Source organism: Pituophis catenifer, unplaced genomic scaffold, assembly GCF_029215685.1.
Source record: "Pituophis catenifer annectens isolate HBS135680 unplaced genomic scaffold, rPitCat1.0.hap2 SCAF_12, whole genome shotgun sequence".
Classification (NCBI taxonomy): domain Eukaryota; kingdom Metazoa; phylum Chordata; class Lepidosauria; order Squamata; family Colubridae; genus Pituophis; species Pituophis catenifer.
The window spans coordinates 16,206,828-16,234,007 of NW_027256892.1; the positions used below are offsets into that span (position 1 = coordinate 16,206,828).

At 40.5% G+C, this 27,180-nt stretch overlaps 1 protein-coding gene across 4 annotated transcripts in view; it reads right to left on the bottom strand.

Moving 5' to 3' along the window:
* Positions 1-7,311: 7,311 nt before the first annotated feature.
* Positions 7,312-27,180, bottom strand: part of ETS1 (ETS proto-oncogene 1, transcription factor) — a 134,326-nt gene continuing 114,457 nt past the window's right edge. For 3 of the 4 annotated variants that reach the window (XM_070952253.1, XM_070952254.1, XM_070952251.1), the window contains 3 exons: positions 26,909-27,169; positions 10,712-10,830; positions 7,312-7,864 (listed from right to left, as the gene is read on the bottom strand). In XM_070952253.1, the coding sequence (XP_070808354.1) occupies positions 7,649-7,864; positions 10,712-10,830; positions 26,909-27,169 (596 nt within the window). In that variant the 3' untranslated portion in view covers positions 7,312-7,648. The remainder of the gene's footprint in view (positions 7,865-10,711; positions 10,831-26,908; positions 27,170-27,180) is intronic. The other variant, XM_070952252.1, reaches the window with a different exon arrangement.

A 27,180-nucleotide genomic window follows, 5' to 3' on the forward strand; every position in this document is an offset into this window, starting at 1 on the left:
ACACAATCCAAATTGGCTTGGAGCTGATTTTTTTATCTTTATGAAGTTACCCAAATCTAAATTACACCAATGACCACCCAAATCCTTCCTGCTTCTAAAAGATAATCCGTGTAGGAAGATCTCACTGGACCGAGATCATCTCCAAGTCTGCCGTTTGAAACCTTTTAACTGGAAACACTCAACTTTCTGGAATATTTTGTGCCGTCTACTTAGGAATGATGACTCAGTTCTAATTAACAGCCACTGACTTTCCTGTTAAACTCTCCATCACAGATACTAGGCCAATGATTGAATAAAAAAGTACAAGTCTGTTTTTTTTTTATCTTTAATGAATGTGTCGAGTTTGATAGGATATAAAGCAGGGCTATCAGAAGGTTAAAAATCAACCAGTTCTAAACCATAAAGACTTTCCTAAATATACTTGAGTAGAGATGCTATGCTTCGTGTCAAAATCACAAGTACTTGCTGATGCTTAATCCAAAAAGGTATAAACCCAACAGTATAAAAATAGTCTTATCTTCAGTTGGTCTAAACCAGTGGTGGGTTTCTACCGGTTCGCACGAACCGGTAGTGGCGGTGGTGGAAGGCTCCGCCCAGCTGCCCAGACATCATCATGGATGCTTTGCGCATGGGCAAAAGATTCTGCACATGTGCAGAAGCGCCGTGTGCGTGCGCGCTCACAGTTCCGAACCGCTAGCGGAGGTAAGTGGAACCCACTACTGGTCTAAACCATCCTTCCTGATCAAATGTAAACTCCTACAGATTTCTACACAAATGGAAGACACAACTTGGAGAAAACTACTCTGAATTAATGTCCTAAAACTTCAGTATTATACACATTTTCCCTGGCCAAATTTCCTTTGATGTTGGCAGGGTTTACTCCTGAATCAACAGGCAAAGGATTACATCGTAGGAATATTAAGAAGTATCACTATGACTTTTGTTTCATTTTTCCTTATAAATACCTGACTTAATTTATTTTTTTTAAAAAATGGGAACATATCCCCAGAAAAAAAATCTTGACCATTGTATATTTTGCTGCCATTAATATTGCTTCAAGATATTTGTTCTGAGTATCCCGTTTTTTGCACAATGCATTCAGAACTCTAAAACAAACATACAAATTCAACTCTAGTTGTTAAATTTTCTAAAACAATTTAGTCCATGTATGGTGCTGGAACCATAATTATTGGAACTGCAACTAACATGCCAATTAATGGAATTATGAAACTTAAAATTTCAGTACATCTGGGTCTATCAGCCTAGAAAAAGGTTGCTTCTATTACATGATTTTTTTATGCATAATTCAAAGGATACAGCCATTTGAACAGCATGTCAAATGAATTTGCTGTTCTAAATCTAATTTAAAACAACAACAATGGAATTACCCTCAGTCAGATGTCTCATATTAATTGTCTATTTTCAGAGGGTGGCAATGATAATTTGTGATACAGTGACTTCACTTACAATACAAGTTGTTTTCTACACATACACACTAATATCTTAGAGTCTAGTCTTTATCTCTTGGTTTAGGGTTAAATCCCCCAAATACCAAAGATGACAACAAGGTAATCAAAGATGTCAGGTTTTAGGAATACCATTCTTTTCCACATCCACTAATCCTTCTTTCTCATTTTCTACTCATATCCTCATTTCACTCCACTGGAATCAAATCTAACTGAGCCCTTAGTCCAGATTTCATTTCCTTCGTTGCAAGAATAACCGCTATCAGTGTTCCTGGCTAAAAATCTTCTTTCCATATCTTTCCCAGAAATTCCACGCTTATCTTCCTCTAAACCATACCAAGAATGTTCAGCCAGTCCTAAGTTTATGGATGTTATCCCACTAGTCACAACCTAGTTATCTACACAGACTTTGGATACTTGAGGTAATCAATACCAGAAGACTGAGAATGGTGGAATTACCAAGAGTTTGTTTGTTTTTTTTGTTTCGAGCATTTGCAGATCTGGATAGAGCAGGGGTCACCAACCTGTGGCTCTGGAGCCGCATGTGGCTCTTTCACCCCTCTTCTGCAGCTCCGTCACTCAAAATATGTGTCACAACTGCCAATGTGCGACACCCACCGGCAGGTGATTTATTGAGCTTTTCAACCCGCGGTAGGCCAACCATGGATAAATCCAAGAAAATAAAAATTTCAGAAGAAAACAGAATTCAACTACATATGCTAGTTTTGTGGCCGCTCAAGAAATAGTTAGGCACGGGAAGGGTTTTATGGCTCCCGTTTTTTTCTTTTCTGTGGGAAACGGGTCCAAATGGCTCTTTGAGTGTTTAAGGTTGCAGAACTCTGGGATAGAGCTACATTAACAATATTCTCAACACCTTTAGCAATTCTATAACATGCAGTTAGAGGCATAATAAAAGAGGCAGCCCAGATAGACTTTAACAAGTGATCGAAGTCTAGCGAAAAGGTATCAAAAAAAGCAAGCAAGTCTATCACTGCTAATCTTCTTAACTCCAATTCACAGCCTCTCTACTGGTAGTCTTTGAGATGGAGTGAAAATACATTCAGGAATATTGATGAGTGACAGCCCTTGAGGAAACTGCAAAAGGCTTTATGGTACATTCATGGCTTCAAACAGCCTCACTTGATGATTGCCTGGTTAATATAAAATCATATCAGAAAGTAGGCCTGTGCAGGCCAGTTGTGCTTTGTGTGAGCAAGGTTTCTTTGTGTCATGGAGGCCACACGATTCTCTAAGCTTGGAGGTAATCCTTTTTTGGGGCGCTTTGAATTGTTTTGAACTTTTTAGTCAGCAGTTCATTGAACTAGAAAAGGTCCCTACAATTCAGTAACATATCTCCAGTACCCTCTTCCAGCTGCTAGAATTTTTTTGCAAGGATTCAAAGCATTTGCCAAAAGAAGCAATGTGTCTGTTTTATTTGACTTCTATTTTTGTGTGTGTGTCTTTTAATGACCCCGTATCCCTTACATTGGGGTGGGGTTGGGGCAACGGAATGGAGCTGATTGTTTACTGGCTGGATGCCCTTCCTGTCGCCAATGCAGAGTTCAAAGCAGATAATTTACTCACTGTGCTTTCATTTGACTTCTATAAAAAGGCGAAATAGGCTTGCTGCAGGAATCAACTCTGAAAGGATATTTTACATGAATCTTCACTGCAGCAAAGTCTATTCCCAGCTCTACAGGTAGTCCTCGACTTATAACCATAATTGGGATCAATGCAAGGCAATGTTAAGTGAGCTGCATCCAATTTGATGACCTTTTTGCAATGGTTATTAATTCCAGTTGTTAAGTGAAACATGTGGTCATTAAGCAAATCCAGCTTTCCCCATTGACTTTGTTTCTTGGAAGCCAGCTGGGAAAGCTGCCAATGGTGACCACATGACACTGGGACGCTGCAATTGTTGTAAATGTATGCCAGTAGCCAAGTGCTTGAAGTCTGATCATGACCTTGTGGATGCTGCAATGGTCATAAGTGCGAGGATCAGTCATAAGTCACATTTTCAGTGCTGTTGTAACTACAAACAGTCACTAAACGAATGGTACAAGTCAAGGACTACCTGTTCAAGAAAGCATTTATCTGTGATGGAACTGCAACCCTCCACATGGATTGAATTACAACTGTCCGCATTGCTAAGGAACATGGCTGCTTGGGATGTAATTGGACATGTAGCTTGACTACAAGATTCACTTCTCCATTCTATAGCTCTAAGATTCATGACCTGTTTCAGACTGAAGGACACACTTGTCTTTTGTGGCCAGTTAGAAAGGGCTGCCCCAAAGAAGAGGGGGTCAATCTATTCTCCAAAGCACCTGAAGGCAGAACAAGAAACAATGGATGGAAACTAGTCAAGGAGAGAAGTAACCTAGAACTAAGGAGAAATTTCCTGACAGTGAGAACCATTAATCAGTGGAACAACTTGCCGGCAGAAGTTGTGGATGCTCACACACTGGAGGCTTTTAAGAAGAGATTGGACAACCATTTGTCTGAAATGGTATAAGATCTCCTGCTTAAGCAGGGGGGGCGACTAGAAGAAGTCCAAGGCCTCTTCCAATCCTGTTATTCTGTATGCAAGGAGATGATAGTACCAGCATCAAGAAACAGATGGTATCAGTAGAAAAACTAAAATTTATTTCATGTGGACTTTTAATTAAAATTAATTTAAATACTTTGAAGACAATGGCTCTTTTGTTCGACCCTTTCTGTCATATTTTGTTCGACCCCTTCTGTCATATTAAACATAAATAAATTTAGATGCAACTTTGGAGGTTCTTTGAAGGGCCATGTTCAAGATTTGGGGGACAAACTGTGATACTGGGCACCCAGGTTATGCCTCACTGCTACAAAAGCTTTATTTGAAAGGGATCTAAATTGCGCTCCACTGGTTATGAAAAAGCTAAATAGAGTCAGTCCCATCCAGGACTTTGATGGGAGAATTTCTGGAACAGCCAAAGGTGTAGGCTAGTCTGAAAAGCTGAAAACACCCACACAAAGACACATATCCTGGAAAATAAAGCAAACCACTTTCATATCGTTGCCAAGAAAATGACGTGAATTTGTTCATGAACCCGTTTGAGACTCAAATTAAACTCAAAACAGACTACCTTTTTATCGTATCAGGTAGCAATGCCTTTGAAAAACAGATTGAATCTGGTCTATCAGGGACAATTCAATTAGAGGAACGGGTCTTCCTACAGTGAATTCGTTTGTTTTTCTTAACAACTTTATTTGTTCCTATTTCTTGTACTCTTAACCTATGATGAAATGAAAAGAAGGACTAGGGGAGATATGATAGCAGTGTTCCAATGTCTCAGGGGCTGCCACAAAGAAGAGGGAGTCAAACTATTCTCCAAAACACCTGAGGGCAGGACAAGAAGCAATAGGTGGAAACTAATCAAGGAGAGAAGCAATTAGAACTAAGGAGGAATTTTCTAACAGTGAGAACAATTAATCAGTGGAACAACTTGCATCCAGAAGTTGTGAATGCTCCAACACTGGAAGTTTTTAAGAAGATGTTGAATAACCATTTGTCTGAAGTGGTATAGGGTTTCCTGCCTAAGCAGGGGGTTGGACTAGAAGACCTCCAAGGTCCCTTCCAACTCTGTTATTCCTACAGGTTACATAGCAGGGTCTCAGATCTGCTCTATGTCAAATTCCACTGACATTTCAAGCAACTCAAAGTTGTCCCACTTTCAATTTTGCATGACTGAAATGATTCATTTCTATTACAGTTTGGGGTGTTTTTTTGGGAGGGGTGAGGGGGAGTGAAGATCATATTACTGTTCTCCGGTTTGCAAATGTTGGCTCTCCTCGTTTGTTCTTTTGCAGAGTCTTTCATACATTATATTTCATCGGTGTACAACACCACAAATGATTAATGTGATCCAAAAGCTGTAAGGCTGATACAGCCACTGGTCTCGCAAAGCAGGTATACAGATGTAGGCATGGCTGTACTCAGGGGAGTGAAGATTTAGGATCCAGACCTCTAGAAATATAAGGTTCCTTTCCCTTAATTTCAGTTTTTGTAAAGGCTTTTCGATTGCTTTACAAATGAGTCAAGGAATAGAGTTATATTTTTAAATCTGCAGATGATTCAAGACGGGGCAGAAAGAGGGGATACAAATTCATAGAATATCTAAATATTCTATGACCCTCTCCACCATAAAATATATTCTAATTCACAGTGAAGAAAGGAAAAGAAGTTAAGCCATTGAACTTCAACCTGCCCTCCTCTTGAAAGATACTCAAAACAAACAAACAGCAAAAGCTAGCAGGAAAAGGTCATCTATGAATAGCATCTTTTCAAATATTTTAAAGATGCATTTTAAAATACGGGTTGTTTTTCTTCTTGAGATAGTAAATATTTAGAATTCGGGTATTTGAGGGGATAACAATCAGCTTTTGCATTCTTTCCGTGTATCCAAATCAGGATGATGGAACTGTAGAGTTGGAACCCATCTTAAACTGCACCTACCGGTTAACACCAAGCCCGATTATTTTTGGACAACACATAGCATGAAGAAAATGAGCATATATATTGTAACTTGGGAACATGCTTAGTGGCCCTGATTTATTTTCTATCTATTCAATGAAAACAAAAGTATCTGCCAAATTAGATAAGACCCATAACGTCTTCCCTACCTACTCTTAATTCTCATCCTTATGCGTGTAGACACATTGATCAGAAGGCAGAAACCCATATATTTTGACGTGCTCGTATTATCTCAAAAGAGCTTCTGAATACCTAGAGATTATTGAACCTTTTCTTATAAAATACTCCGTTGCAGATTGTTATAGAATATGATTGACTCTAATCTGATTCTAATTGTAAATCTGATCCGATTCAGTGATTCAGCTTGATTCAGAAAATCACACTGAATACGGGGGTTTTCCAGCTCAATCTGAAAATCAATTCAGTGATTTGGTCCTATTACAAGGCACTAATGAAACATTCATAGCAACTGATACCTGTGAAAAGAAGCAGAAACAAGCCGTAACAGATGGACAATTGAAATGTCCCCATGACAAGGGAATCAACCATCCTACTTTTCAAACAATGGAATAATTGTAGAAAGAGAGCCATGTTAATTTATGGTAGGCAAAAATCAGACAGAGTGGGTAGCATTTTTCTAGATGGACACAATAAAAAGCATAAATCTTTGAATAAAATCTGTTAGCTTGAAAAGATGCTACCTGATCAGTGGAATAAGACTGTTCTTTAAAGTATCCTAGATAAGCATGTACTCATTACATGCAGACAAAAAACTAAATAAAATCTCGGTACAAAACTGGCATGATTGAAAATGCACAAGCAGAGGCACAGATCTATTGACATAAGAGAATAAAGTGCAGGAAATCTAGCATTCAAGCAAAATATCCATTCACCTAGAGTTCCCCATTCTTAGCCTACACTTGTATCTTGGTTTTCTACCAGTCTATTCCATCTGCTCATTTCTAGTGGAGTTCTATGTAGACATATTTCATTTTTGCTCAATGGCAATAAAAATCCGCAGCTGGCAAAACAAATAAACACGTGATTTTTTTTTTTCAATACTGAATAGAGCTTAAGACTATTTTAAAAAATACTGGCACAAAATTTAATAAAATACAATTTCTTTTAAACATTTTCTTAAAAAAAAAAAGAGGTGGATTTTTTGCCCCCCCCCCCCGACAAACAGAAGAACAGGGACCTGTTTTATGAAATGCAAAAATTATCTGAGATCACAGTACTTGATTATTTAGATATATTTTTCCCTGTAAAACAGGACGGTTTGCCACTTAAGACTGTTCTCCATCAGTTAAAGACAGCACTGTCTTACAAACACACCGATTGTCAGTTTTTAAAACCGGGAAGAAAGGGGAATGATATGAATTCATTAAATAGATGTAACAAAATGGTGCTCATTTTCCTGACTTCTAAAATCCCAGCTGCAAACACAACTCCAAGAAGATGTGAATTGGAAACTTCGTTCTTCCTCCTCCCAGCCAACCTAAGTCACAGTTTCATTCAAAAGCTTAAAATCCTACCCCTTCTTAAGTACGGCCAATGAAAAATTATGCTTTTTTTCTTTCTTTTTTTTCTTAAGGAAAATAACGATTGGGGGTAAGAAAGAAATAAAAGTCCTTTATGTTCTGCAGATTGTTCAATTTTGGTAAAATGGATCCATTCACTCGTCAGCATCTGGCTTCACATCCAACATGGCATGGAGCTCTTCCGGAGTGTAACCCAACAAACTTTGTAGATCACATACAAAACGATACACGTAACGTTTCCCTGCGGTCTTATGGATGATGTTCTTGTCGTAGTAGTAACGCAATCCGCGGCTCAGCTTCTCATAGTTCATTTTTGGCTTGTTTTTCCTCTTGCCCCATCTCCTTGCCACCTGGAGAATGGGAACCCATAAAATTTAATTCATGAAATTGTCAAGCGCTATGGAAATCAGGAGATTAAGCAGTTCAAATGAGTATTTAAAATTATTGCATGTTGAAGCTCTCTATAGGAAGCTGAACTACTACCCTGTTTCCCCAAAAATAAGACATCCCCTGATAATAAGTCCAATCGGGCTTTTGAACACATGCCCTAAAATAAGCACCCCCTGAAAATAAGACCTCCCCGAAAATATTTAAACATATATGCAGCTGGTCCCCGCCATTTCCTCTGGTTTCCTCCACGCACCCCAAAATATTATGACCTCCCCGAAAATAAGGCCAAGCGCTTATTTCGGGGTTCAAAAAAATATAAGACAGGGTCTTATTTTCGGGAAAACATGGTAGTGGTCAATGGAAATGAGCAGAAGTTAAGAATAAAAAGGAATTCAAGGTAGATTGGAGTTCGATTTCTTGTGGGCATGAAAGGACGCATGACTGATGATGCATTTTACCCCACCCCCGGGCTCAACCTGGTCATCTCCTACAAAAATTCCTTAATAAAAATTAAGAACTTGACACCAGAAAAATTAGCCATGATTTGTAAAGGTATTTCAAGTTTACTTTGAAAATGTGAGCAACACAAAGTGCCATTTTAATATGCCTGGCAGACTTGTAGAAAAGGCAGAACATTTTTGGGTTCAAATACATACACGGATAAAATAAATTTTAAAGACTAAGATTTAGCTCAAAGCAGAAATTTGCTTATTGGGATTAATGGATAGATAACTAGAAAAGAGCAACAGATGATTATTTTTATATATGATCCCTGTGATGAGACTATTATATGCATAAAAATGGAAAGACTCTGATATAACCATAAGGGAGGAATGATTGGTGAAGATGGAGCCAGCAGAGGTGGCAAAATTAACTTGTTTGCATAGAGAAAGTTCAACGATTACATTTATTAAGGTTTGGAAATCCTTTATAGGCTTTTTGCTGAAAAGGGGGGCAAAAATAAATTTGTGATTTATGGGGTTGACGATTAGAAATGGGAGCTTATGGAAGAAAAAAATTACAGTGGTATCTCAGAACTTTGATTGCTTCAAAACTCTCAAATTTGGAGTCAGTGCATTTGGACATGAAAATGTTGTCCCAGTACTTGGCCTTTGTTTAGTACTCAACACGTTACTATAGGAAGAGGGGGAAAGGTGTGGGAAACAGACAGGAAATCAGCCATGCTGGGAAGGTCGCTACAAAAGGAGGGGGACAGCCGCAGAGGGCGGATAGGAAGTTAGCCATGCTGGGAAGGCCACTGACGTAGGAAAAAGGACAGATAGAAAGTGTTTCCTGGCTGAAACAAAGGGTCATATGGTAAGTTATGGTAACCTTTGAGAGGGAGGGTAAAATATAAATGTATCTATAACTACTGTCAAAAAGATTGCTTTATAATTTCTTTCTTTCTTTTCTCTCTCCCTCCCTCCGTCCTTTCCTTTCCCCTTTCCCCTCTTTTCTTTCCATTTTCATTTCATTTCATTTCTTTATTTCTTTTCTTTTCTTTTATTTTTTTTCAATTTGTATACCGCCCTTCTCCTAGTAGACTCAGAGCAGTGAACAGCCAGAATTAAAACACATGCCGATACAAAATTTAAAATTGTTAAAAGAATTACATAACTGGCCCAATTTAAAACAATTCAATTAAAACCCAATGACAATTTAAAAACTAAAAAACTAAAAAAAGACTAAAAAGGGGGGAGGGGGTTCACGCCAGCCCTGCTTGATGGAAAAGAAAAGTTTTTAGGGCACGGCGAAAGACCCGGAGATCCGATATCCTTCGTATTTCCGGAGGCAAATTGTTCCAGAGGGCAGGAGCTGCCACAGAGAAGGCCCTCCCCCTGGGGGTCGCCAGCCGACATTGCCTGGCTGACGGCACCCTGAGGAGTCCCTCTCTCTGGGAGCGTACTGGTCGGTGGGAGGCTATCTCCACTCTTTTCTTTCCATTTTCCTTTCCTTTCCTTCTTTCCTTTCCTTTCCTTTCCTTTCCTTTCCTTTCCTTTCCTTTCCTTTCCTTTCCTTTCCTTTCCTTTCCTTTCCTTTCCTTTCCTTTCCTTTCCTTTCCTTTCCTTTCCTTTCCTTTCCCTTTCCCTTTCCCTTTCCTCTCCTCTTCTTTCCATTTTCCTTTCCTTTCCTTTCCCCTTTCCCCTCTTTTCTTTCCATTTTCATTTCATTTCATTTCTCCTTTCTCCTTTTCTTTCCATTTTCCTTTCCTTTCCTTTCCTTTCCTTTCCTTTCCTTTCCTTTCCTTTCCTTTCCTTTCCTTTCCCCTCTTTTCTTTCCATTTTCCTTTCCTTTCCTTTCCTTTCCTTTCCTTTCCTTTCCTTTTCTTTCCTTTCTTTTCCTTTCATTTCCCCTTTCCCCTTTCCCCTCTTTTCTTTCCATTTTCATTTCATTTCATTTCATTTCATTTCATTTCATTTCATTTCATTTCTCCTTTCCCCTTTTCTTTCCATTTTCCTTTCCTTTCCTTTCCTTTCCCCTTTCCCCTCTTTTCTTTCCATTTTCATTTCATTTCCCCTTTCCCCTCTTTTCTTTCCATTTTCATTTCCTTTCATTTCATTTCTCCTTTCCCCTTTCCTTTCCTTTCCTTTCCTTTCCTTTCCTTTCCTTTCCTTTCCTTTCCTTTCCTTCCCTTCCCTTCCCTTCCCTTCCCTTCCCATCCCATCCTATCCTCTTATTTTGTTTCTTTTTAAATGTTTGCACTGTTTTTATCTTGTTAAAATGTATTCAATTAAAAACTATATTAAAAAAAAAAGAATTTGACTTAAGACTTTCACATGTACAGTCCAGAGTAAATTTATACTTACCTCATCAGGATCAGAAAGTTTAAATTCCCAGCCATCACCTGTCCAGCTAATGAAGGACTGGCAGGACTTGTCTGTCAGAAGTTCCAGCAAGAATTGCCATAACTGAATAGGTCCACTACCTAAGATGACAGAGGAACAGGGAGAAAAAAACAAATAAGTATCCCAGAAATGAAACCCATAAATGAAATGTTGTCCCCAGGAAGAAATTAGAAACGAGGAAACCACATTCAGGTTAGAGCTGTTTCACTGTTTATTTATTTAGCATGTATTTTACTCTCCTTCCCTGAAATCAAACTGGTGAAGGGAAGGCAAAATGTTATTATTAAAATCCAAGAATAACACTGCAATAAATTAGAAAGAGTTAGTATTCAAACATGTGCTCTAAACTGGTAGGCAGAAAGTGAGGTGGAACATTCACACAAGAAAGGCCTTGGTAAAGTTATATCTTCATTAGAAGCCTGAAAGACAGGATGATAGATGCTATGCAGGGGTGCTATTCAGCAGGTTCTGACAGGTTCTGGAGAACCGGTAGCGGAAATTTTGAGCAGTTCAGAGAACTGGCAAATACCACCTCTGGCTGGCCCCAGAGTGGGGTGGGAATGGAGACTTTGCAATATCCTTCCCCTGCCATGCCCACCAAGCCACACCCACCAAGCCACGCCCACAGAACTGGTAGTAAAAAAAAATTGAATTCCACCACTGATGCTATGGCTATGCTTATCTTCAAAAAGGTTCCTCCTGTCATCAGATATCTAAGTAAAGAGGTTCTCTGAAGCTCCTTGGAGACCTGCTTTTCTCCAAACAAGGCCCACCTTGCAAGGTGCCTTCATGGCTTGGGACCAGGTTATCTGAGGGACCATCTTCTTCCAGTTCTTTCTACCTGTCTAATCTGTTCCAGCCAGATGGGCATCTGGTTCCCATCAACCAAGGAATGTCAGCTGGCAAGGACCAGGAGATGCCCTTTCTTGCCATAATGCTTGCCTCTGGAACACCCTCCCTCCTGAGATTAGGATGATCCAGACTATGTTGGCCTTTCAGAAGGTTTTAAATGGCTTAGGGCCTGGATATCTACGAGACCACCTTCTGCCACCAATAACCTCCCACCAGCCAATACGCTCCCACAGAGAGGGTCTCCTCAGGTGCCATCAGTCAAGCAATGTCTCTGTGGGGGCACCCGCCCTCTGGAATGAGCTACCCCCAGGGATACTAATGATCCCAGACCTCCGTACTTTCTGCCGGGCTCTGAAGACTTTCTTGTTTCAGCGAGCTGGGCTGGCTTAAAATTTTAATTGATTAATTTTTATGGGTAAGGGGTTTTAAAATTGGAAAGCCAAATTGGATTTAATTATTTTTAAATTATTTTAATTTTTATACTGCATGTATTTTAACCCTGGCTGTTCACCGCCCTGAGTCCTTCGGGAGAAGGGCGGTATAAAAATTTAATAAATAAAATAAATAAATAAAGACCTGGCTATGTGACCAGGCCTGGGAACCAAGTGTGTGAAAAACCAGCTTTTTAGATATGATGAAACTGACAGATTATAATAATTGTAATCTTGACTGCTGTTTGTATTTAGTTTCTTTTGGCGTCCTGTTTTAACTGTTTTTTTTTATATGATTGTTTGCCAGCCAGAGTCATGGGTTTGAGATTGAGTGGCTATACAAATTGAATCAATCAAACAAACAAACATCAATAGCAGAACTTGTTCTTTTTTTTAAAAATTAAATTATTTATTTTCTCTTTACATACAATAAGTGCTTAGGGAACAGAGTACTGCCTGAATCAGTTTGCTTACATAGTAATGCTTTTCAGGTTCCTAATTTCTACCTCTATTATCCAACCATTGATAGAACAAGTCCCAAGTTCGAAAATACTCTGTGTCTCCTTTTTCTTTTATCTTCAGTGTTAATCTATCCATTTCTGCACAGTCTACTATTTTTTTAAAAAAATATATATTTTCTTCTGTAGGTGTTTCCTCGTTTTTCCAGTATTGTACAAATACAATTCTTGCTGCTGTCAAAACATGCAATATTAAATATACATTCCCTTTATCATATTTCTCTGGTATTATGCCTAACAAAAATAGCTCTGGCTTATAATCTATATGCTGTTTTAACATTTTTTCAAACCAGGTACGCACTTTGATCCAGATTTTTTTTTCTTTTTTCTTTTGGGCACATCTACCACATGTGATAATATGTGCCCGGTATTTGATTACATTTCCAACATTTAGCGGACATGTTTTTTAAACATTTTTGCTAACCTCGCTGGTAATAGCAGAACCTATTCTGGCAAGTTGAGGAGACTGTCCACATCTCTCATAAGAAAGTCCAAATTCTGACAAATCCCCTTGTCCTAACTTGTCTCACAGATAACAGCTCACTTATTTTAACTCAGCTATAATGGGTTCCTGAGAGCTGTCACAAGGCTTGTGATAATATTCCCATGCTGTACATGCCTAGTGGGTTCACAGGATGTCTTTCAAGCTTGAGCCTCAACAAAGGAGTTGGATCCTGCTGGAATTGCAGCTGCTGAATGGGAAAATCAATGGGATGTTTGTCTGCCAGTTTAGAGTTTACGTCTTAGTTACCTAGACAGGATTTTGGCATCGGTTGCCAAGGGAGGAGTAGCTGTTCCCTCCCACCTGCCAAAAGACTCCTGACCATAACCTGACCTCCATCAGGCTCCTTCCTCCGTGTCTTGCCTGCTGCCTCTCCTGACCTTGACTTTTTGTTCCTGGCTGTGTTTACCAAGAAGTGATAAAAAAGGAGGCAGGTATGAAAATTACTGGCCTCCTTCCAAGGCATGTTCATGCAGGAACAAACTGCACAATCTCACTGAGTTAAGGAGGAGGGGGGGAACCCAAACAAACTTGGAGCCAGTTGGTGGCTATTAATATAAGGAGAGGCAGCCCTGATATTGTGGGTGTGTGGAACAGGGGAATTTGAACATAGGTGGAGGGAGACAAATCTTCCTATTAAATCACTTGGTGCTTTAATAGTTCCCTTCTTCTTGGAAAAAAAAGTCAGATTAGGCTCCAAGCAAGGGAAGTCTGGCAGGAGATATAATTTGTTTTTAGACTCCACCCCTCCCGCCCCCATCTTCTTCACTTTCAATTTTGAAGAAATTAAAACCTTGAACTTTCTTCAGTGCCATTTTGGATGATGCTAACAAAGATACTACAGACTCCATCCTAAATGCCTTGGTAAGGCCACACTTGGAATACTGCATTTAGTTTTGGTTGCCGTGATGTAAAAAAAGATGTTGAGACTCTAGAAAGAGTGCAGAGAAGAGTAACAAAGATGATTAGGAGACTGGAGGCTAAAACATATGAAGAATGGCTGCAGGAATTGGGTATGTCTAGTTTAATGAAAAAAAGGACTAAAGGAGACAGGATAGCAGTGTTCCAATATCTCAGGGGCTGCCACAAAGAAGAGGGAATCAAGCTATTCTCCAAAGCACCTGAGGGTAGGACAAGAAGCAATGGGTGGAAACTAATCAAGGAGAGAAGCAACCTAGAACTAAGGAGAAATTTCCTGACAGTGAGAACAATTAACCAGTGGAACAACTTGCCTCCAGAAGTTGTGAATGCTCCAACACTGGAAGTTTTTAAGACGATGTTGGATAACCATTTGTCTCAAGTGGTGTAAGGTTTCCTGCCTAAGCAGGGGTTGGACTAGAAGACCTCCAAGGTCCCTTCCAACTCTGTTATTCTATTATATTCTAAATAGGCAGGAGTTTACACAACAGGCTAACAAACAGTTTGCTAAAGATGGGTTACATTTACACAGCACATTAAACCATGTTTTACGAATCACAGCAGTGGAGTTCAAGGTAAATCAAAACCAGAAATGGCTTAATACAAAACACAAATACAGTTGTAGGTATGAAGGTATGGATATTTTTTTATTATTATTATTATTGCATGCAGCCCAGGGTCACGTTCTATAAAATGAATGGCTGTGTAACTGTGAGTTGTAAATTAAATAAATAAATACACACAATTTGATTAGTTGTTGATAATAGGGAACTTGCCTTCTGGATGTTTATGATCCATTTCTTTTTCAGTCATTTATACAGAAAGCCTCCCAGAATTGTTTGGAGTTGGGCTGCCTCTGCATAGTTTTAAATAAATAAATAACAGCAACAATTATTCCTTTAACTGAACCTTTTCATCAGGTTCGCCTGATTCACCAGTTGTGTCCCTTTCTGGATCGGGACTCCTTACGCACGGTCACTCATGCCCTTGTCACTTCCCACCTGGACTATTGTAACGCTGTCTACATGGGGCTCCCCTTGAGGAGCACCCGGAGGCTCCAACTGGCGCAGAGTGCGGCCGTGCGGGTGGTAATGGGAGCGACATGGCGTTCCCATGTAACACCTCTCCTGCGCGAGCTGCACTGGCTCCCGGTGGTCTTCCGGGTGCACTTCAAGGTTTTGGTTACCACCTTTAGAGCGCTCCATGGCTTAGGATCTGGTTACTTACGGGACCGCCTACTACCACCAATAGCCTCCCACCGGCTGGTATGCTCTCATAGAGAGGGGTTCCTCCAGGTGCCGTCGGCCAAACAATGTCGACTGGCGGCCCCCAGGGGGAGACCCTTCTCTGTGGGGGCACCTACTATCTGGAATGAGCTCCCCCCGGAGATACGGAGGATCCCGGATCTGCGCACCTCCCGCCGTGCTCTCAATACCTTTTTATTCCACCAGGCGGGCCTGGCCTAATCTTTTCCCCCTTTTTCTCTTTTAATACGTAAATTTTAATCTGTTTTTAAATGATTGGGGTGTTTTAAATCTGTCTGGGTCAAATTTGTTTAATTCGGTTTTATTCTGTTTTTTAAATTTTGTATTTATGTATTTTATTGTTTGGCTGTTCACCGCCCTGAGTCCTTCGGGAGTAGGGCGGTATATAAATCAAATAAAGACTAAGACTAAAGACTCCCTATCTTCTTTTGTTCTTAGACTGAAAATATTGGTGTTATGTGAGCAGCATTTAAGTTCTAAAGCCAGAAAGTTCGTTATTGGCCAAAAAGAAGCTCTGTGAGCGAGATGGGCAGTCTAGAAATTTGGTAAATAAATAAAAATGTGTTGACATGTTTCTGATTTCCTCTAATATGCATGCACAGGAACCTGCCTTTAGCCACTTATATGAATTTATTTATTAGTCACATTTCTATGCCGCCCAACTCCCTAGGAAATTATAACTGCCTATATTGGAAAAACTATCTTTTACAGATTAACAGAGTTGGAAGGGACCTTGTAGGTCATCTAGTCCAACCCCCTGCCCAAACAGGAGACCATACACCATTTCTGACAAATGGTAATCCAGTCTCTTCTTGAAAGCTTCCAGTGATGAAGCTCCCACAACTTCTGAAGGCAATTTCTGTTCCACTGGTTGATTGCTCTCACTGTCAGAAAATTTCTCCTTATTTCCAGTTTGAATCTTTCCTTGATCGGTTTCCATCCATTATTCCTTGTCTGGCCTTCAAATGCCTTGGAAAACTTGACTCCCTCCTCTCTGTGGCAGCCCCTCAAATATTGGAAGACTGCTATCCTGTCTCCCATGGTCCTTCTCTTCTCTTCACTAGGCTAGCCATGCCCAGTTCCTGTAACTGTTCTTCATATGTTTTAGCCTCCAGTCCCCTAATCATCCTGGTTGCTCTCCTCTGCACTTTTTCCAGAGTCACTTCTTAACACAGAGATCTACAACTCTATTCAAAGCTGGTTTTGGTCTGATTTGGATTGCAGCCTAATTAAGTATAGGTACTCCCATATCTTAAATGAATTTCCCCTCCTGGCCCTTTAAAAAAGCTGAGCTACTACTTTTGGCAGGCTCTGGGGTCCAACCCAGGCTTTAGAAGGGAAGTCCAAGTTGTTCACCTCTTCTTTAAATAGTATTTCAGCAATACTTAGAGTAGATCTGACATTTAAAACTCTCTCTTTTATACAACAGTGGTTTCCTCTCTAGGTTGTCAGATGTGATGCACTGTTTCATTATTTTTCTACACTGTTCGGTGTCCCTGTTCAGACACTCAACACAATTATATTTAAGGCCAACTCAGTCATTCCTTTTCAATTTCAGTTTCCTTCTGCCGTGTTTACCGATGTTTGGTGAAGCTGCTGCCCAAAAAATATGTCTCTTGCTAGTGTGGAAATATTCCCAGCTCTCCTGAGCTGAAGTACTGGAGTACTCGTTTATTAAATTTACAGGCATAGATCAAAAGAAGGAATGCTTAGAAATTCACAGACATTGAGGTGGCACAATAGTATCTGGCTTTTCATTCTCCTACATGGCTTAGATGGAAACTATGCTGTATATCTTAACAACTAAGAAGAGGGGGGAAAATGAGAAATAACATGGGGAGGAAAACTACATAGTCAGAAACTAACAAATGGAGCACCTAAGAATGTGCGAGAATGCATAGATCATCTTGTCTAATGTCTAGCAGGAAAGACCAGGTCCACATATGAAGGGCCAATTAAACTGATTTATTGCTACTCATCCCTAAGCACAACAATCTTTTCAACTAATGGTTAGGCAACTGCTTGGTGAAAGATAAGGGTCAACAGGAATTCAAGGGAGTTGGACTTGGCGTACTTGTGGCTATGTAGGAAATCTAGGCTGATTCCTCCTTTAACTCCACCCCCAGGTTCTGCCACTCCTTCTCCTACACCCAGAGTTTCCTTAGCTCTGGCAACATAAAGGTAAAGGTAAAGGTTCCCCTCATACATCTGTGCTAGTCGTTCCTGACTCTAGGGGGCGGTGCTCATCTCCATTTCAAAGCCGAAGAGCCAGCCCTGTCTAAAGACGTCTCCGTGGTCGTGTGGCTGGCATGACTAAATGTCAAAGGCGCACAAAATACTGTTTCCTTCCCACCAAAGGTGGTCCCTATTTTTCTACTTACATTTTTTACGTGCTTTCGAACTGCTAGGTTGGCAGAAGCTGGGACAACTAACGAGCTCACCCCGTTATGCAGCACTAGAGATTTGAACTGCTGAACTGTTGAGTTTTCTGATCGACAAGCTTAGCATCTTAGCCACTGAGCCACCGCGTCCCTTCTGGCAACATAAATAGTGCTAATTTTCTGTAGTACACCTTGCCAAGCCTAGGGGAACCAGTTTCTACATGGTCCGGCACAGTATGAAGTCTGTCTCTAAAGAGACAAGAGTTTGATAAAGCTCTCTGTTCCTTCAACTGTGTGCCAGATGAACCCAGAACAGAAGCCAAACTCTGATGGGATTATTGGACTTTAAATAGGACCACATCTGTCTCCTGCTCCACAGAAAAAAAACTCCCCAAAAAGCACATGATGTACACAAATAGGAGGACGTCACAGATCCAAAGCGGAAGCGGGATAGAACATAAACATCACTGCATAGACAAGAATCATCCTGAGTTTTCTTTTTAAAAAGTTAGTTTTGGGTTTCTCTGGTGATTTTAAAGCAAGAGGACTATCGAGGAAAATGTAGACATCGCAACACAAATGTAAGGAGTAAGATTTAAAACTGGCATGTGATTCCATCAATTGGATGCCCAGAAATTATTTAATCTACTTGAATTATGGCTATTTAACCTCTGCTTAAATATCTACTGTCTACCATTAAGAGGTCAAACACATTCTTGTTGCATTAAAAGGTAAAATTTCCCCTCGCACATATGTGCTTGTTGTTCCCGACTCTAGGGGGCAGTGCTCATCTCCGTTTCAAAGCTGAAGAGCCAGCGCTGTCCGAAGACATCTCCGTGGTCATGTGGCTGGCATGACTAAATGCCAAAGATGCACAGAACGCTGTTACCTTCCCACCAAAGGTGTTCCTTATTTTTCTACTTGCATTTTTTACCTGCTTCCGAACTGCTAGGTTGGCAGAAGCTGGGACAAGTAACGGGAGCTCACCCCGTTACGCGGCACTAGGGATTGTTGCGTTACGCTTTGTTTAAATGAGTCTAAGTGAAGTTGAAATGTATTAAGGATTTTCATTGTTTACTAGCCAGACTAAACAAAGTTGGTATCCGAGGCCCGTAAAGACCTCGCCTCTTGATTTAATTTTTGTAGAGTCTGCAATGTGCTTGCTAACTCAAAAGTGTCTTTGTGAGGCTTTATTTAGACATACGGATTCTATATATTATGAAACAGAGAAATCATCTGATGTTGGCATTCTGGGCACAAATAACAATCTGCCTTTTGTGGCGTAACCTTTTGAAATTCAATTTTAAAAAAAGGCTCTTCTCAGCCCCAAACAGAATCCACCAAGCCTGTTCAATTTGGGAATGGCTTGCAAGAAGCAAACCCTTCCGCTCATCACAAGGAAGAGGAAGAACGTTCCGGGAGTTTCTCTCCCCAATGTCTGCTGACCTTTGTACTATAGAAATAGGGTGGACTAAGAATAGAGGCAGTCAGAGGTGGCTCACATGCTAAATGCAATTCACAATGGACGCCCTTGTCTTGCCTTCAATCGTGGTGAAGGAAACTCTTCAAGAACAGCCAATGGGGGATTGTTACACATTAGGAATCCTAGCCTAGCATCACCATGAAAATATGAGACATCCAGTGGATTGTGAAGTGGTGACTACACTGGGAACCCTGTTTGAGGAAAGTCCCTTTGGGAAGTTGAATACATAATCAGTGACATATTTGCAGTTTGGTCTCAGAAGATTCTGCTGGCTATTATGAGCGCAACCGTATTTTGTTCCTGGTAAACCAGCGGCCTTGTTGGGACTTTCTGGGAATATTTTTTTTTTTTAGATTTCTGATATCACTCGATGGTAACTTTCTGTTGTGGTCTGCCAGCAGCCTGCGGAGCTAGCAGTGGAGTCAGACAGTGAGGACGCTGGGGAGGACCATGGACCAGTCCTGGATGAGGCTGGGGAGGACCATGCGGAAGGCCCGGACGGGGGCTCTGCGTCAGAGGCAGAGATGGGGCCAGGGTCATCTGGGAGTGATGTGCAAACTCCGGAGCCTCCAGAGTCAAACAGCAGAGAGGCATAGGAACAGGAGGAGCTTGTTCCTAGTGCATGCATGCGCAGAGCTGCCAGAAGGCAAGAACAGCTAAAACAAAAGGGATGACTCAGGAGTAAAGCCAGGAGATGATTGGCCCCTCCTGTTAGCCCAGCAAAGGCTCTTGGGCTCTTTGTAGGAAAGCAACGTTGCTAAATCTGTTTTCCAGTCGGAAAACAGATTTAGTGTTTTCTTGTTTCTGAACTTTGTGGGGCTTTGCCAAGAAAGGCCTTTGGTAGGGTGCCAATGAAGATAAAGGTTTGTGATAAGCCCGAATGACTTTTTCTGAAGGACTTGTTTTGGAATTAATTTGGACTAAGCTGGGAATGAAGTAATTCCCAGCTGTTATAATAAAATAGGTTTGTTTAAGACTAAATTGTGTCCTGTAATGACTAAATGAGCCTAGGTCACAACACTTTCTCCAACTTGTCATCTCCAGATGTGTTAGCCAAAAGGAGCAGTTTAGTCGGGAATTCCAGAATTGAATCCAAAACATCTGTATATCTTTGTTCGGGCATTATTTGAACAAAGGTCACTATAAAACTGTAGTTCCCTGTCCCAAACTTTCTTAGAAGTTACACCTTTGACTAAAGGAAGAACATGCCTTGCCTCTACTGCCTTCTACTACAGAAGGCATTGGTGCATTGAGCTGTGGGTTCAGTTGAGTGCTAGGAAAACCCCCTTAAAGGTTAAAGCAGTTCAACATTGGAATCAAGAAGTAAAGGAGATGATAAGCTCCCCTTCACTGCATGTGTTCAGGCAGAGACAGGAGAGCCATCTATCAGAGATTCTTTATCCTGGGCTCAAGAGATTAGAGTCAATGACATAAGCATCCCTTTGCTGTATGATGTTATGAATGTAGTAATCCTGCTTGCTTTTGAGAAAAGGCAGTCATCTGCAGAGTTTACCATGCATAAACTACTGAAGTCCTATATTCTGCTATTTTTCTATCCATAATCTGTCACAGTCCTTCACAGTCAGAACCAGGAAGGAGGAAAGAGGAGGAGGAGGAGGAGGAGGAGGAGGAGGAGGAGGAGGAGGAGGAGGAGGAGGAGGAGGAGAAGGAGAAGGAGAAGGAGAAGGAGAAGGAGAAGGAGGAGGAGACGAAGAAGAAGAAGAAGAAGAAGAAGAAGAAGAAGAAGAAGAAGAAGAAGAAGAAGAAGAAGAAGAAGAAGAAGAAGAAGAAGAAGAAGCTGTTAGAGCACTAACAGCTTCTAATTCTATAGACTGTTTCCACACTTATTACACAACCGCTGTCTTCAGCTACTTTAGAAAAAGATTTGTTAAATTGCATGCTTATGGTTTTATTTAGCTGTAACATGTCATAGTGCTTCTGAAAGTGGTCATTTGCAAAGCAGAGCAATTTTTATTGTTGCTGCTGTTGTTTTTTTTTTAAAGGCAAGAGCAGCACTTTTCTACATAAACACGGTTTGTGGTTCCTATGTGACAAAAGGCTAAGGAACAGTATTCCACATGAAACTGTCAGCAAAAGGGAGATGAATGAGGGGATCTGAAGCAACTATGCAGAAACATGACTAAGTAAATGATTAGCCTACCCAAACATACCTACATGTTAATAATTTATGGCCCATCAGCCACTGTCTGGAAAGAGAAAAAAAAAACTCCCTTTAAAAATCAGCCAAAGCTGATGAAATCATCCAGAGAAAGTCCTTCTCGTCCCAAATGAGTGGGCTGTTTGCGGATAAATGCCCCTCTGAAATTTCCCATTCTTGTTCTGAAATTAGCTTGGCTTTAAGAAAATTCTGTGGACGTCTCATTGGGGAAGGAGGGAGTTTAAAGTAATATCTAGAGCAAGTGTGTCAAATTCAAGGCCCTTCAAGGGTGCTTAATTTGGCCCACGTGGCCACCCTGGAAACAACAAAGGAGCAGCCTGCAGTGCCTCTGTCAGCAAAAATGGAGTATTTTTGGCCGTGATGGCCTTCTGCCAACGAAAACAGAGCCCGGGGAGGCCATGCACATCCGCCTGCCCACGTCCCGCCTGGGCTCCATTTTCAGCTGCGATGGCCTCCTGCAGCCCTCTGCCAGCGAAAACAAAGCCAGTGATGTCGAGCTGGCCACACCCACCCTGGCCACATGCCCCTCCCCACCTGAGGTCAAACACAACCCTGATGTGGCCCTCAATGAAATCGAGTTTGACACTCCTGTTTTAGAGCAGAGGTCTCCAATCTTGGCAACTTTAAGCCTGGAGGACTTCAACTCCCAGAATTGGCTGGGGAATTCTGGGAGTTGAAGTCCGCCAGTCTTAAAGTTGCCAAGGTTGGAGACCCCTGTTCTAGAGAGTACCTCTGAATGGTCTCCTAGGTCTAGAGCAGGGGTGAAATCCATCAGGTTCTAACAGGTTCTGGAGAACCGGTAGCAGAAATTTTGAGTAGTTCAGAGAACTGGCAAATACCACCTCTGGCTGGCCCCAGAGTGGGATGGGAATGGAGATTTTGCAATATCCTTCCCCTGCCATGCCCACCAAGCCATGCCCACAGAACTGGTAGGAAAAAATTTTGGATTTCACCCCTGGTCTAGAGCACCTACATATATGTTCAACAGGAGAAGGCTTCCTTGCAACCTTCTAGAAAATTACTCCAAACTAAACAGAATGGGAGAAAGAGTGAGAGAAGGGCATATCCCTCCCTTGGGATTTTATAGTCATTATGAAAGTGAGGAAAAGTAAAGGGATGTGAAATAACACTGAAAATTAATACCATTACTTTTTTACACATTTGTCTCTTCAAAGATTTTTCTGAACAATCGCAACACTGGCCAACCATGAATGCTAACAGCTAATTTTGTTCTCATTTGCAAATGTCTAGCAGGTGTCACTAGAGTAACTGAACCAAAACTGATCTACTTGTTGTACTTCTCCAACAGTTTAAAGACACTCTCATACTAGAACTTTTAAGAAGTACAATAGGCATGTGTGACATTTATCAATCCAAGGTTTTTGATTTCCCCTTGGATGATGCCATTCTGTATTAGTTTGATGGTTCCCAAAAGTACAATCCAAAACCAAAACTGACTTGTGATATTCCAGATATAACTTCCAGATTAGGTTGGTCTTTGTCAGAACAGGTCTTACCCCTGCTTGGTCTAATCTGCACAACATACAAAACCAATATGCGTTCATTTCCTTTTGGCTCAGTGTATTGCATTTACCCAGCCTCTGTATTTGTCCAATCAATTTTTGCAGTTTAATACATTGTTTGAACCCTGCCATTGTGGTTCACACCATAAATCTTGGTTGCATAGTTGGCCAACCCAGGCCTTGCATCTGGCAAGGATTCACACAAATAGTAGAGGTGGTCACTGCTGTTTACAGCTTTCTGAACACTATGTTACAGCTGGGATGAATTGTGAATTTGACCCATACATATTTGTTGTGGATCGGGTAATCTGATCAATCAGTAATCCTGCTGGGGGTGGGGGGAGGGGGGAATCCAGAAATGTAGTATTTGAGAATGGGAACGTTTGCTGATAACAGTGAATTTTCATCACTTCTTTCTATAAACCATAATCCTTTATCCTTTCCAAATTACTTGATAATATACAGGGTAGCTCAGAAAGAAGAGATCTGGGGGCCTGTAAGAGATCTGGTTTGCCATCTTCCTGAGATATTTTTTTTATTGTTATTATGCTGCAGTTATTGTTATTGTCAATTTTGGAAATCACCTTTTCATTGTGTAATCTGCAAGCTAGGAAAAACCTAGTTTGACCCAACAGGAATTTGGTTTGGATTTTGGTTGTGCCTTCTGTAATGGTTGAGTTTACATATTGTGCCATGTTATGCCTTGTTTAACCATAATTTGGGTAACCTCAATTGGCTGGCTTCAAGAAAGCCATAAATTATTATTTAATGATCAAACAAGTCATAAACCAACATTTACATATGCAGTGGCTAATTTCACACAACCCTACAGAACTCAGTATCTTTCTTACCCTCTTGTATCTCTTGTTACTATCTAGGTAGCACTGAATATAGAACTACGGGAAAACATCTGCTTCTATAGATGGTCTAGAACTAATTTAACAAAAGACAGGTGTGTTAGGAAGGTGATGTTTCAAAGTCTGTCCAAGCCACCAACATATATAGTTGCCTGATTAAGAAGATCTGACAGATGAACTTTTACAAACTTTTTGATCAGCTCTAGTCATAAATATATGGGTGTGTGAAGTAAGATAGGGTGGGGAATACTGCAACACTTCTGAGGAGCCCTGACAATTTACCAAAATCGGTTAAGATGTGGAGCATAGATAGCGGCGCTTGAAAAGATTGCACCTTCGTTGCCAACTTGAGAAAACATCAAAAGCCAAATTGGGTTTCTACCAAAAGCATTACCTTCTCAGCAAAGTTGTTATCGTCAGTGGGTTGTTTCCTCACTGGCGATTACGAACCGCACAAATAATCTTGATGTCAGTGAAACTATCAACAAAGTCAAATCTACAAGACTGTTGATCTGTTTTTCAATTTACTGCAGAGATAAACACAATGCCATCTTAAATTCCCATCAAATGGAGGGGCTTTGCAATGATGAAGTCAGTATTTCTGAAGCTCATTACATGATACCGAAGTCCGTTTGGCCATTTTATGATGTTTTTATGAGAAAAGCTGGCATTACGATATTCATTTCCCTATTATAGTGAAAGAATATAAGAGAATCAAAGAGAAAAACACCACTTAGCTAAGGTCACCTCCTGAACTAATAGGCAAGTGAACCCAAGAACTCTTAGCTTACAGTTCTCGCTTTTATATGAACTCTTGCTTTATCCTTTCATCCTTTCATCCTTATGATTTTCCAGGAGTCATGGCCACTGCTGCCTTCTTGTTTCCCACAACACTAATGATCTAATAATGTATAACAGTTTCTGAACAGGAAGCAAAATCAACAATAATATGATCCACAGAAGACCATCAAGTCGGAACTAGTATCATCAAGTCAAGAATTTGATTTGATGATACTGTCCTGTAAATAGTTCCAAGGTGGAACTATTTGCAGGACATTGTATTTTGTGATTTTTCTCCAGTTCTTTCTCTTCTGTTCTGCTGTCTGTAGGCCACTATATCCACTACCTAGACTTTTTGGTTTTTTTAAAATCAACAATGGTGAATTTGAGGGGGTGCTTGCCTAGAAATGAAAACAGAACTGTGGCAAAGAAACCAAAGATAGTACTAATACTATCTAATAGTATAGTATAATACTATACTAGCACCCCTTGAACACCATTAGCATTGGCAAAATCACCATCAGTCAATTACATAAGGCAGCTTTACTTGGAACAGCTTACATCCTGTAACAATACTTTCCCCAGTATCAAACATCTGCCTATCTCAGTTCCTTGGGAAGGACTTGATAGATGGATAATACCAAATCTAGTCTAAACAATTATTTATTATGGTTAATTGCGCAGTCAGCCAGATATTTAGACTGGATTTGGACTTATTCAACTCATTAGTCTGTTGAGTGGCGTATTTCCACTCAACAGAAAGTGAACATGAACATGCATCCTTGCATTATCCTGACATCTGAAGCAGTTCAATGGACTTCGATTCATTTCATATCTACCCCACAATCATGGCTAAATGGAGCCTCTCTCCATTCAACCTCAATCAACATCCTACTTTCTGTTCTTCACCTACACCTACTGCTTCTACAACCCACAGATACACTTCATAGCTCAGAACTAAAATGACTAACCACTTCCTCTTGCATATAGCTCCTAAAATTATCTTCCATCTTCCCCAGAGGCACCACATACATGCGCACACACTCACAAAAAATTATCAGCCCTATATATATATATATAAAAAAAAACCCTCTGCAAATCGAAAGAATTACATTCAGGTATGGTCTCAAATGTCTCACTGTTTAAGGTACAAGCTTGAAAGAGATACATCTTAATTGTTAACTCTGGGCTGTTTGGCCTCTGCAAGGCGTATATTTCTTTCTTCATTCCATCAGTGGCATGAAGCTAAGGATACCCAGTCTTAATAGGCTTGTAAGCATCCCTAATGTGATGTGTGTAAAAGGCTTTAAAATGCCAGGAATATGCAGAAAGTCAGAAAGTACAAATGCTAGATTAGACTATGTGGGACTGCAAATCTGTGGTTTGTGTGTTGTGAGAATCTAGTCATTGTCTTAGTATATTTATGAACCAAGCTATCATGGTATATCATAAAAGGGTGTTATTTACTTGGGCTTAACATATTTATGTAGGTACGCCCAATGTATTTGTAACCTAGATTCAGTGAGGTGTTATTGTTACTGTCCTGCCAATGAGAATGACACACAGGCAGTGGTGGATTGCTCCCGGTTTGCACCGGTTCGCAAGAACTGGTAGTAAAATGTGTAGTAGTTCAGAGAACTGGTAATAACACTGGCTGGCCACGCCCCCGAACTGGTCCCCGGCCCGGTCACCACTCGCTTATCCCACCCACCTCATCAGAGGCTTTTTTTTTTTTACTTTTAAAAGCATTTTTTCTACAACCCCTTTGGCCGAAAAAATGCTTTTAAAAGTTAAAAAAAAAAAAAGCCTCTGATGATCAGGCAACTCAGCTGGGATCATCAGAGGCTTTTAAAAGCATTTTTTCTACAACCTCTTCAGCCGAAGAGATTGTAGAAAAAAAAATGCCTTTAAAAGCCTCTGGCGATCCCAGCTGAGTTGCCTGATCGACAGAGGCTTCTAAAAGCATTTTTTCTGCAACCTCTTAAGGTTGTAGAAAAAATGCTTTTAAAAGTATATATATATATATATATATATATATATATATATATATATATATATATATATATATATATAAAAGTTAGCCACGCCCACCCAGTCACATTACCCTCGACAAGCCATGCCCACAAAATAAGCCACGCCCACAGAACCGGTAGTAAAAAAATTTAGAACCCACCCCTGCTCACGGGTCGTGGTTGTATAACACAATGAACCTGGTGAACAAATTAGTCTGTTGGTTTGTAGAATAAGATGAATTATAAACTAACCAAAAAGCACTGAGATTGTAGAATATTCTGAATCTCCCTCTTTTCTAAAGAAATACTAAACAAATTTTTAAGTAACCATTACTTCGCCAATTGCACTAATGCAAACCGCCAGATCCATGACTGATCTAATTGAGCATGTCATGTGAGTGAACACAGCCATGAGAAAAAAACTGCTTCGATCATCTACATTTCTCCAGCATCTTACCTGTGTAACCAGCCAGGGCAGCAGCAGGAATGACAGGTTTGTCCTTGTTCATGTCAGTTCGGTCTCGAACATAGTCCTTGAAAGTGCCTTTGGGCTTGTGGTTGGGTAGAGGGACAGGATAGTCCTCCGAATCAAAGCTATCATAGGAAGGGACGCGCTGTAGACTCTGGAAGGATGACTGGCTGCTCCAGGACTGCGCCAGACGGTCACAACTGTCATAACTCTCTATACTCTCAAAAGAATCTTGGCCCCCAAGTTTACCTGCAAGGCAA